The sequence below is a fragment of the Vombatus ursinus genome, unplaced genomic scaffold (assembly GCF_900497805.2).
Source record: "Vombatus ursinus unplaced genomic scaffold, bare-nosed wombat genome assembly UNPS02011613.1, whole genome shotgun sequence".
NCBI lineage: Eukaryota > Metazoa > Chordata > Mammalia > Diprotodontia > Vombatidae > Vombatus > Vombatus ursinus.
The window spans coordinates 4,043,215-4,055,518 of record NW_020951391.1 but is presented as its reverse complement, the minus strand read 5'-3'; the positions used below and the strand labels follow the sequence as shown (position 1 = coordinate 4,055,518).

The 12,304-nt window shown below is 38.5% G+C and overlaps 1 protein-coding gene across 1 annotated transcript in view; it reads right to left on the bottom strand.

Moving 5' to 3' along the window:
- The window catches only part of VAV3 (vav guanine nucleotide exchange factor 3), a 465,753-nt gene that overhangs the window by 241,571 nt on the left and 211,878 nt on the right, over positions 1 to 12,304 (bottom strand). Inside the window, exons 4-5 of the mRNA XM_027856780.1 lie at positions 11,114 to 11,179; positions 288 to 396 (exon numbers count right to left, since the gene is read on the bottom strand). Of these exons, the coding sequence (XP_027712581.1) occupies positions 288 to 396; positions 11,114 to 11,179 (175 nt within the window). The remainder of the gene's footprint in view (positions 1 to 287; positions 397 to 11,113; positions 11,180 to 12,304) is intronic.

Here is a 12,304-nt window from a genome sequence, read left to right as displayed (position 1 = left end):
AAACACAGAGAATGTACTGAATGATCTGGAAGGTTCCTTCTAACTTCAAAATTTGTTTGTCTTGATGTGGTTCCAAATGCAATAATTTTGATTTACTACATACATTTCTCCAGTATTTTGCACATAGTAGGGGTTCAAAAAAAATGCTTCTTGTAAATATTAATGAATGAATGAAAAGAGTAAATCAAAGGAAGTTAGTGCATTGGGGGTCCCAATGACATAAATTTATTTCCTAATCAGTATTCTTATAAAGTAACTTAAGAAAAAACAAACAGTAAAAAACGTACTGGCTGCTGGGCTTCTTCAGCCTTCATTAAGTCTTCGTACACTTCTCCCCCTTCATCTTCTCCATAAACACAGTCATACAAGTCTTCTTCATCATCTGCACGAGTTTCACTAAAACCAAGCGAAATTATTGTAAAGGTCAATCTCTAGTATGCAAAACATGTAAGGAAAGACTGAAATACCGCCCACTGTATCTTGTTATTCTTTTAAACAGCCAATTAAAACAATAAGTAAAACAAAATAAATGGAAGGAGCAGTGGCTCAGGAGTTGGGGGGCCCGGGTTCACTCATTCATGAACTAAAGCAGAGTTTGAGGCCTGGTGGTATTGCAACATGGGTGATCTTGGGTGAGTCATTGAATCCCCAAGTCCACTCAATCCTTCTCTGAACTTTAGTTTCCTCATCTATAATAATGTTAACAACAGATAACTCATATGAATTGATGCAAAGTGAGGTGAGCAGAACCAGGAGAACATTGTACACAGTAACAGCAACATTATACAATGAAGAATTGTGAATGACTTAGCGATTCTCAGCAATACAGTGATCCAAGGCAGTCCTGAGAGACTAATGATGAAGCATACTATCTGCCTCCAGAGAAAGAACTGATACTATCCAAATACAAACTGAAGCATGCTATTTTTTCCACTTCCTTTTTTTTTTATTCTAGTCTTCTTATACAAAGTGACTAATATGGAAATGTTTTACATGATTACACATGTATGAACTTTATCGAATGTCTTACCGTCTCAGAGAGTGGGGAGATATTTGGCACTCAAAAAAATTTTTTTAAATGTTTTTAAAATTGTTTTAACATATAATTGGGGGGAAATAAAACATTATTTAAAAGAAAGAACGTTGTAAAACTCTTACAAAATGGGAAAGATTTTAAGCCAGTCACCTCAGTTTACTTGGCCTAAGCTTTCCCCAACTGTAAAATAAGAAGGTTGAACTACACACCCTCTGAGGTCCCCTCTATCTATCAATATCCATGAAATTATATGATATAATAAAAATTAAAATAATAAAAATGATAATAGCTAGCATTTCCAAAGTTCTTTACAAATGAAATATTATTTCATTTTTTCCTCAGAACAACCTTAGGAAGTGGGTGATATTATTATCCCCCACTTTACAGATGAAGAAATAAAGGCAGACAGACAAAAAGCTAGTAAGGGTATAAGTGCTCTATCCTCTGTGCTACCCCAAAAAGCATCACTGTCCATATATAAGGTTATATGACTGCTATTAAAATATCCACCAGGAGCTATCCTAATCCCTTGTGTTTTCTTTGGGCAGTAGGATGGGTAAGCTAGCCCCAACAGTTGTGAATCTACACTATCTTTTAAAGACCATTGGTGAACCAGTTCATGCTGAACCTTCACAGTACAGAAATTCTCTCTTATATTTATTTAAATACCTCATGTTCAGAACCAATATTTCATCAGCATTAGAAACACCTGGTGTGCAAATGCCCAGGCTCCCTTCACAGATAAAGACCAACAATTTCTCCTCAATTTATAATCTTATAGTTGCCAGGGAGCAGTGAAAGCTTAAGCAATTTATACTTGTTGATGCAGACAGAATGTGTTAGAGGCAGACCTTAGAGAAAGGTCTTCCTAACTCTAAGACTAGCCCTCTATCTACTTCACCATGATACCACTAAGCCAAGGTCACACAGCTAGTAAATGATAGAGCCAAGTTTTGAACCCAGATGTTCTGACTCCAAGACATAACCTCTGACCACTAGACCAGGCCGCCACTTGACATCTCCTCTTGTCAGATCTGCATGAAGCCTCTCCTGGTCCTCCTTGATGTTGGTGTCTTCCCTCTGAGATTATCTCCAATCTATCCTGTACACATTTATTTATCCATCTGTGCATTTTGTACCTGGAATTCCCCACCCTGAGAAAATATTATGTCTTACTCCTACCCTGTCATCATTATAAACACATTCAAAGGTAAATATTAATTATTTTCTTTCATATTGGCCATTTTGGATTGTCTACAACCCTGTTCCTTTCTACTAGCTCAAGTAATCAAAAGGGGATTTTTTTTAGGAGAAAAAAAAACTCTATCCTCTGTGCTACCCCAAAAAGAACCACCGTCCATAAATAAGGTAATATGACTGCTATTAAAAAACATCCATAAAGAGCTATTCTAATCCCTTGTGTTTTCTTTGGGCAGTAGGATGGGTAAACTATCCCCAGTAGTTGAGAATCTACTCTCTCTTTTAAAAAGCACTAGATATCGCCCTGGTGATCCAGTCAATGCTGAACCTTCACAGTACAGAAATTCTCTATTTAATCTAAATATAGATTTAGAGTTACATGTTTTCATGTTCTATCTCACTAGACTGTGAGCTCCTTGAAATTAGGGATTGTTTTTGTTTTTGTTTTTGTTTTTTTGTTTTGTTTTGTTTTGTTTTCTTGTATCTCCAATACTTAACACAGTGTGTAGCATATAGTAAGTGCTTAATAAATATTTGTTGGCCTGGCTCTAAGGGACAATGATAGCATCTAGACTCATAATTTCATTGTTAAAGGGAACTCCTGAATGAGAAAATTCCTTCTACCAATGTAGTCTGGCACTTCTTTATAATTTATGATCTTAGAGAGTTGACTAGATCACTCAGAAGTCAGGTGATTTGTCCAGTCATAACACCAGGACGTTTTCAAGGTGGCCCTTGATCTCAGATCTTCTTAATTTCAAGGCTGGCTCTCCATCCATTACACAACACTGCCTCTCATATTACACTGTAAACCCATTTCTTTTAGTTTGTTCTCACTGAAGTTAGATGTTACCATCCCCACTATGATTTCTGTAAGTAATGCTTAAAAATTTGAGTAAATTCTCAGAGAATGGAGATGGATTTGACTAAACATGTATAGCCTATATTGAATTGCTTGCCTTCTCAGTGAGGGGAAGGAGAGAATTTGGAACTCAAGGTTTTGAAAATGAATGTTGAAAATTGTTTTTGCATGTAACTGGGGAAAAATAAATACTAAATAAATTAAAAAAAAAAAGAATGGCTCAACCATTTTGCAGCTCCACCAGCCGCGCATCAGTGTGCCTGTTTTTTCCTTAGCTCTTTCAATGATTGTCATTTGCCTTTACTATCATCTTTGCCAGGCTGATGGGTGTGAGTTGGAGCCTCACAGTGGTTTTAATTTGCATTTTTCCAGTTATTAGGAATTTGAAACATTTTTTTTAATGTGGTGGTTAATTGCTTAGATTTTTTCCTTTGAAAACTGACTTCTGCATTTATAGGTTTAGACAACCAGCCCATATGTGTGTGTATGTATATATGTATATACATATATATAACTTTAAAATAAAATACTGTGGTAAATTTTAAAAAAAAGGATGAAGACGAATTTAATTTAGACATGTTGTTGACAGAACAACATGAATATAGTTCCCGAAATAAACCTTACCTTCTCAAAGAGATCCCTCATCCGCTGCCCTGGGGCTAGACACCACATCATAAAATTGATATTTATAAAAAGAAAGCACAGTAACTTTCACAAATGGGAACATTTTGCAACATAGGTGTGTTTGTGTTGGTTGGCATACACAAGAGCTTCTGTGAATGTAGGTAGGTGGGTGTGACCAGAGAAGCAGTGGTTTGGAGAGGGGTTACTCAGAAGGAGGGAAAGAGAAATTTAAGAGGAAAAGGAATGATTGTTGGGAGGAGTTTCTGAGGGAAGATTTTTCTGGGGAATGACTGACTATTCCAAGGACAGTTATTGATGTTCTAATGGAAGAACAGTTATTCGATTAGATAAACTCAAGACCTAGAGTTTTTCTCCTATGCTTTTCCTTTTCTAAGCTAGTTAGATAGCCTGCCAACTCTCCCTAGATCCCAAGATGGGCTGATCCTTGACTACTTCCCCAGGACAAGTATATGGAGTTTCTTCCCTGAATACATCTGAGATGTTCAATTACTTTTGGTTAACCAGGAAAGACTTGACTCAAACACTTTATGCAATTGTTCAACACTGTACTAAAGAGATTTTTTTTCTCCTAAAAAAAATCACCTTTTGATTATTTGAGCTAGTAGAAAAAAAGAGTTGTCCATAATCCAAAATGGCCAATACGAAAGATAATAATTAATATTTATCTTTTAATGTGTTTATAATGATGACAGGGTAGGAGTGTAGACATATGATTTTCTCAGGGTGGGGAATTCCAGCTATAAAAACTCCTTCCAGAGATGCAGATCAATACCTCTTGTACAAGTTAGTGTCTTAGAGAGGGGCTTTGGGGTACTGACATGTGGTGTGAGGGGCTTGTGTAGTTGGTCAGGTCAAAGGTAGGTAGTTGGTCAGGTCAAAGGTAGGTCCTAAATCCATGTCTTCCTGACTCAAAGGCTAGACTTCTGGTTATTCTTCCACATTGCTTCTCAATCATAATTATGATAATAAGAACTCTTTAATAGCGTTTTGACATTCACAAAAGGCTTTACAACATCATTGTCTCATTTGATCCTCACAAGACTGTGAAGTGTCTACTCTTGGTGTTATTATCAGTAAGGGTCAGACAGGTTAGCTGAATTGCCTGTGGTGATACATACAGTAAGTCAAAGGTCTTTCTGAATTGAACCAAGGTCTCTCTGAATCTAAGCCCAGAATTCTTTCAATTACGCATCTTTTGATAATAGCTAACATTTATACAGTAGCTTAAAGTTCGCAAAGAATTATATAGAGACAGATGGAAGAATAGAAAGACAGATGGATGGACAGATGGATGGATGGATATTATCTCATAACCACAAACCTTGCAGGGTAGGTGCTATTTTTAACCCTATGTTATAGATGAGGAAACTAAGGCAGGCAGAGGTTAAGTAATTTGTCCAGGGTCACATAACTAGTAAATGCCTGATGTACGATTTGATCTCAGTCCTTACTGGCTCTAAGCTCAGCACTTCATCCCCTATAACATCAAGCTACCTACCAAGGCCAATTTTTATTTATAGTTGGATGAAGACATATCTGAGTCCAGGGCACTTAGGTGGCACAGTGGATAGAGTGCCAAGCCTGAACTCAGGAAGACTTATCTTCCTGAGTTCAAATCTGGCCTCAGACACTAGCTGTGTGACCCTGGGCAAGTCACTTAACCCTGTTTGCCTCAGTTTTCTCATCTGTAAAATGAGCTGGAGAAGGAAATGGCAAACCACTCCAATATTTTTGCCAAGAAAATCCCAATGGGGTCTGAAGAATCAGACACAACTGAAATGACTAAATGACAACAACAATTATCTGAGTCCTAGAGAAATCACTTATAATGAACCCTAATTGTAAGAGCTTGTTTGGTTCAGAAAAAGCTGCAATACTGTTCAATTGTACCATCCTACCCTGCTCACTCATCTCTGAAATCAACCTTATGGTGAGTTTGGGCCTGCTTTTCTTTTGTTTTCTCACACACGTTCAAAGTCTGACTTCTCTGAAACTTTCGGTGGATCCGGCTGAGTGTGCTTCAAAGTACTGCTCTGTGTACAAAAAGGTAGACAGAAGTGAGTACCAACAAAAACAGAATTAAGTAGTTGAGTGTCAGAATGAGAAAACAGGAAGAGGGCAAGGGGATTTGAGGATGAAAAGAGGGCAGAGCATGAATAAGACACAATGGAGTGCCTGAGAGAGTCCCAAAGTAAAGGCTGCCGAGTAGATATTGTCAATACATGTAAAATCAAAATTACTACAGAGAAATAAACCTTGATAAATAAACCTACAGATAAATAAGCCTAGGCAATTCATCATAAGTAAAATGGATAGCTGAAGCGGTTGACTTCACACAGGTAAGAGTCCACATGGTGTTTTGGAAAGAATTCTGGTCTAGGCCTCAGGCTCTGACATTTACTAGCTGCCTAATCCTGGACAGGTCATTAAAGTCAACAAACCACTAAGCCTTTATTAAGTAATTACTGTGTGTCAGGCACTGAGAACCTTAGTTTCCTCATTAGTAAAATTAGGATAATAACACTTTCACTTCCTAACTCCCGGGATGGTTGCAAGGAGAGTGACCTCTGCTATCTCCCCACTCCAGGCCATCCTCCATTCAGGGGTCAAATTGCTCTCGCTTAAGCACAGGTTTGACAATGTCACCCCCATCCCAGTTCAATAAACTCCAGTGACTCCAGGATCAAACATAAAATACTCTCTTTGGCTTTTAAACCCTTTCATAATCTGACCCCTTCCTACACCTTTTCCCTCTTCTCTCACCCCACAATACCCTGTGACCCTGTGACATTGGCCTTCTTGCGGATCCACACACAAGACACCATGGCCCAACTCTGAGCATTTTCACTGGCTATGCCCCATGGCTGGAACTCTCTCCATTCTCATCTCTACCTCCAGGTTTCCCTGGCTTCCTTCAAGTCTCAGCTAGAACCCCACCTTCTACAGGAAGACTTTCCCAATTCCCCTAAGTTCTAGTGCCTTCCCTTTGAGATTATTTGTAGTTTATCTTGTTCGTATTTTGTTTGTACATAATTGTTTGCATATTATCTCCCCTAACAGACACTGAGCAACTTGAAATCAGGGACTATCTTTTGCCATTCTTTGTATCCCCAGGGCTTTATCGACTGACTAACTTAAAGCAATATATAAAGTCAGGCACCAAAAATAAAGGCAACAAGGCTGGATAAAGATCTGGACCTGGAGTCAGGAAGATCTGAGTTCAAATTCTGTCTCAAGACACTGGCTATGCCCTGAGCAAATGATTTAACCTCTTTTGACCTCAGTTTCTTTATCTATGAAATAAGGATATAACAGCACCTTCTTTACAGGCTTGTGGTGAGGATCAAATGAAATAATATAGGTAAAGTACTTTGCAAATATTAAAGCATTATATAAGTGCTAGCTATTATTATAATAGAGATGGCCTTGGATGCAAGAAGACCTAGTTTCAAACCCCATCTCCAACACCCACTGGCTGTGTGACCCAGGTCAAGTCACTTAACTACTCAATAATCTAAGCAACTCTCTAAGACTCTAAACTGTTGACCCGCATTGGTAGAGGGACTTTCCTCATCTGAGAGGTCATCCTCGTATGAATGAAATCATACTCTTGTCGCTATCCCAATCCCTATACACTAGTATTATTTCTGTGATAATCTAACATCTCAGAGCATCATGACCATAGACCCCCTCAGTATTTTATACAATTTAGTTAAGAATCTATTCTGACATCACTTACATCTTTAGACTTTGGTAGGCAGAAAAGAGATCCATCCCCTCCAGAAAAAGTCAGGACCAATTTATTCAAGCATTAAAAATAACACATTTTTTTTCCCTAACAGCTTACTTATTCGTTTGTTTGTTTTAGCAGTTTAACCTAATAACCACATTATGAGATTACCATCCACTTTGAAGGATGTCAAAATTCTTCCCTTGCTCAGCATCCCTTGGAGGGTTGTGGGGTGGGGGAAGGAAATTGGAGGGAGGAAGAAAGGGTAGTTCTAGATATGAACTGACAAAATTGGCTTTGAAAATGTGAAAATTATTTTTTAAAAGGTGCTACATTTATTAACCATGTCACTAAAAATAAGAAAAAATGACACCGAGATTAAGGTGTTAGAGTATGCCTTCTCACTTCTCCACCCCCACACCAACTGTCAGGGGAAAGAGGAAGGGACCACAGTCATGAATACGGATTGGACTGGGAATCAGGAGACCCCAGTCAAATCCTGCTCTGCGCAACAGCTGTGTAACCCTGGGAAAGTCCCTTAACCTCTCAGACCCTCAGATTCCTCATATGAAATATTGATACTACCCGTTGATAGAATCATAAGATCTTAGATCTTATATATCTTATGAAAGATACTGCAGAGAACATGTAGCTGAACTTTTAATGTTTTACAGAATATGAAACTGATGCCCAGGAAGATTAAGTGATATGTCCAAAGCCTCATAGATAATAAGCATTAGAGGTAAGATTTGTACCCAGGGCCTCTGATTCTAGAACCATTGATCTTTCCCCTGTACCACATTGATTACCTTCACAGGGTTGTTGTAAAGTGCTTTATGGCACTTAAAGTGTTATAAAAATGTGGACCATTATTGATTATTATATTATTACTCAGGGACACCAGCTTCTGAACTATTATTTCACACATCTCCTTTGAAGTCCACTCTGTAAACTTAGGTCAGTCTTTCCTGTCCTCATTGTTAAAGCCGAGTAATTCTTCCTTAACTACTTCAAAAAGATTTTTCACAATCTTCCTTTTTACCCTTTGTCCTTCCTTCTTTTCATAGATTTCAACAACCACCTTCCAAAGCCATGGCCTCACAGTTCTTTGTCCTCCTGAAGTCCAATGATCATTTCAGCTACCTACTTGCATAGCCACCCATTGTCATCACAAGGAATTGTTCTATCCCCAAGATTTTAAACTCTAAAAATCACATAAACACAATTTCCTATTCTTCTACCTAAGGGAATCAATGCATGAAATGTACAATTCAATAAGAAAAATTTCTGGATAATTTCTCATATACCATGGGAGTGAAGAGGAGGAGGAGGAGGAGGAGGAGGAAGAAGAAGAACAAGGAGGAGGAAGAGAATGAGGAGAAAAACAAGAAGAAGAGGTAGAGGAGGAAGAGTAAGAAAAAAGAGAAGGAAGAGGAAAAGGAGGAAGGAGGAGAAAGCAAAGAAGGAGAAGGAAAAGGAGGGGAAGGAGGAGGAGAAGAAGAAAGATAGGTGAAGGAGGAGGAGGAGGAAGAAGAGGAGGGAGAGGAGGAGGAGGTAGCATTTATATAGTACCTACAATATGCCAAGCACTGTGCTAAACACAAATAAAATTATTTCATTTAATTCTCACAATGATCATGGGAGGTAGATGCTATTATTACCCCCATTTTATAGTTGAAAAAACTGAAGCAGATAGCACTTAATGACTTGCCCAAGATCACATAGCTAATAAGTTTCTGAGGTTGGATTTCAACTGAGATTTTCCTGAACTCCAGGAAGCTGCATGAGATTATTTAAAGAAGAGAAAATGGAACACCACACTCTCCCAAGGAGTAAGTTACCCCTTCCTAAATCTTCATCTCTAGCCCAACCATTCTCATCTCCAACTACTTATATCTATAGAAATAACCATCCAAAATTAATACATGCCAAACTCAGCTCATCATTTTACCCCTAGAAATATTTCCTCTTCATGACTTCCCTAGTTTTTTACCATAGGCACCACCATTTTCCCTGTTACCTAGACTAGAAGCAACACAGTCACCTTGTCTCTATTCTATCCCCATTCTATCACTCCTTCCATTCTCCCAACCTTGTTTCACTCTGTCACTTCTGTCTGCTCAATTCCATTCCATTCCAACAGCTATTACTAATGTCAGGCCTATATTATCTCAAGTGGATGCTTCCTGTATTTTCCTAAAAGGAATCCCAGTTTCTAGTACTTTGTCCCTACAAACCATTCTACACACTATCGCCAGATGGATCTCCTTAAAGTACAGTTCTGATGGTGTAACACCTCTGAATCAAAACATCTCCAATCATTCCCTATTGTCTACCAAACAAAATCCATACTCTTTAGACTGGAATTGATAGTCTCCCGTGATATGACCTCAACCAATTGTTCTTCTCTTGCCTTCTATTACTTGCTGTACTTATGTTTCCAACAGGCAAACAGTGCCCAGATTATTTGCCATTCCTCATACATACTCTGAGAGTTCATGTTGATGCCCATGTAATACTCTCAACCTCCTATGCCCTTTCTCCGATCTCTACTCTCCAAAGCTCTACCCAACACTGGAGCTTAGTTCAGGGGTGGGGAACTTGTGTCCTCAAGGCTACATGTGGCCCTCTAGGTCCTCAAGTGTGACCCTTTGACTGAGTCCAAACTTCACAGAACAAATCCCCTTAATAAAAGGATTTGTTCTATAAAACTTGGACTCAGTCAAAAGGCCACACCCAAGCACCAAGGCCACATGTGGCTTTGAAGTCACAGTTTCACCACCCCTGAATGCCACCATTTTCGTGAAGCTTTTCTAGCTACACACAATTCCTCATTCCTTTAAATTCCTACAGCCGTTACTTTATGCATAGTTTTTTGTACTCCACATATTCTTTCATTTATTATAGTTATTTTTGTATATGCAATCATGAATCTTCGATTGTAAACTTGCAGGGGGGAAGAACTACGTCACAAATCTTTGCATTTCTCAAAGTAGCTTGCACATAATAGGTTCTTAATAAGAAAATGTTTGGCTAATAAATCAATCGATAAATGAGTCACATATGAATCAAACAACAGGGAAAAAAAGTAGATGACTTTTGATTTTAATAAATAATAATTGCATCCCCTGCCTCAATTTACCTCAATTTACCTAAAGGGGCTCTAGATATAGACATATCACTATGCAGTAATAGCCTTCCTGTCTACTTTAGCCAATAATGACTGCAAATCTTCCCTATCCATTGTTCACTCTGCCAACATCAAATATTTGTTCTTCATTACTTGCCACCTTACATGGTCCTCTAATTAGGTTCATCTGTATGTTCAAGTGTTGACTCCCCAAGTAAATTATACCTTTGTGGACATTTGGGGATAAACTTTATGCGGCTTTTTGTTATCCCCACTTCACCCATGGAAGCCAGCACAGTTCTGGGCACACAGTAGCAATGCATTATATTTGAATTGATTGATTGGCGTTTGATGCTTCTTGGTCATTTACAATTGACCCTGTTCTGTCCAGCTCCACAAGTTATGAATTACAAAGTCATCCCATCCTCCATCAGAAAGCATTTAAAAAAACAAAATCAACAGTGAGTAAGAAAAAGACTGAGGTCTTCATTTGGGTTAAATTTAACATACTCTATTAAGTCAGGAAGGCTTTTGTAGATTTCTTCATCATTGACACTTTCTTCAGTAGGGAATGGTCTAGAGGAAGGAAAAAAAGAGAAGTATAAATGGAAGAAAACTAAATGGAATATAATTTTAACAAAATACACAATGTGCACTGTTACTATGTAAGTCAAATTCTATTACTGTGGCAAATATTCCCTCAGGCATGCCCCCAAAGTGCCCACAGTGACTGCTGCCAACTAGCTGCTTCGGATGTGTACTCAATTTTCCTTAAAGATATCCACAGCCTCTGCTCAACCATCATCAGCATCACTATAAATAACACTAACACTTTAGTGTTTTAAAGTACTTTACAAACTATTATCTCATTTGATCCTCACTACAACCGTGGGAGAAAGGTGCTATTTTTTCCCTCATTTTGCAGATGAGGAAACTGAGGTAGACAGAGTCTAAATGACTTGTCCAAAACCACACAACTGGTAAATGACTGAGGTGGGATTTGAAGTCCAGTGCTGTAGCCACTATGTTACCATGCATTAAGGTTCAATTTAAGCATCTGTAGCAGTGGCTGGTGGCAGTCTCTCTTCTAAATGCACTTAGGATTTCTATCCCCAAGCCTGTCTGCAGTAGCATCACTTGTTCAGGATCATAGAATTGTAGTTTGAGAGTTAAAATGAACCTGGGAGAACATTTGGTTCAATGCCTTCAGTCTGGTGCTGGAAAAACTGGAGACCCAAGAAGTTAAAGTGATGTGGGTCCAAGGTCACACGGGTGGGAAGTAGATCTGGGGCCAGGAGCCAGGTCTCAGTATTCTTTCCACTGTATCACAGACAGATGGGTCTCCCCGTAAGCACCTGCTGGCATTTCCTAATTCAGGAAATACCAGCTAGTACTGCTGAGTTTCTTGACATTTTTTAAAATTATGTTTTAATGAGATCTTTTGTCTTTACATTTCTCACACACACTGCTCTCACTTCCTGCCATTGAACCCCTCCTATAACAAAGAAAAACAATTAAGCAAAAATTTCTTATATATAAATGTATATCCCAGTCAGTTTCCCACCTCTCTGACACGAGGGACAAGGTCTATGTCATTATCTCTTCTCCAGGCCTTTCAGTGGTTTTGCCTTCGCTGAGTTCCTCAGCTTTCAAAGTATGTGCTTCAAGAAAATCTCAATATAGCTAAAAACAGTCATCATA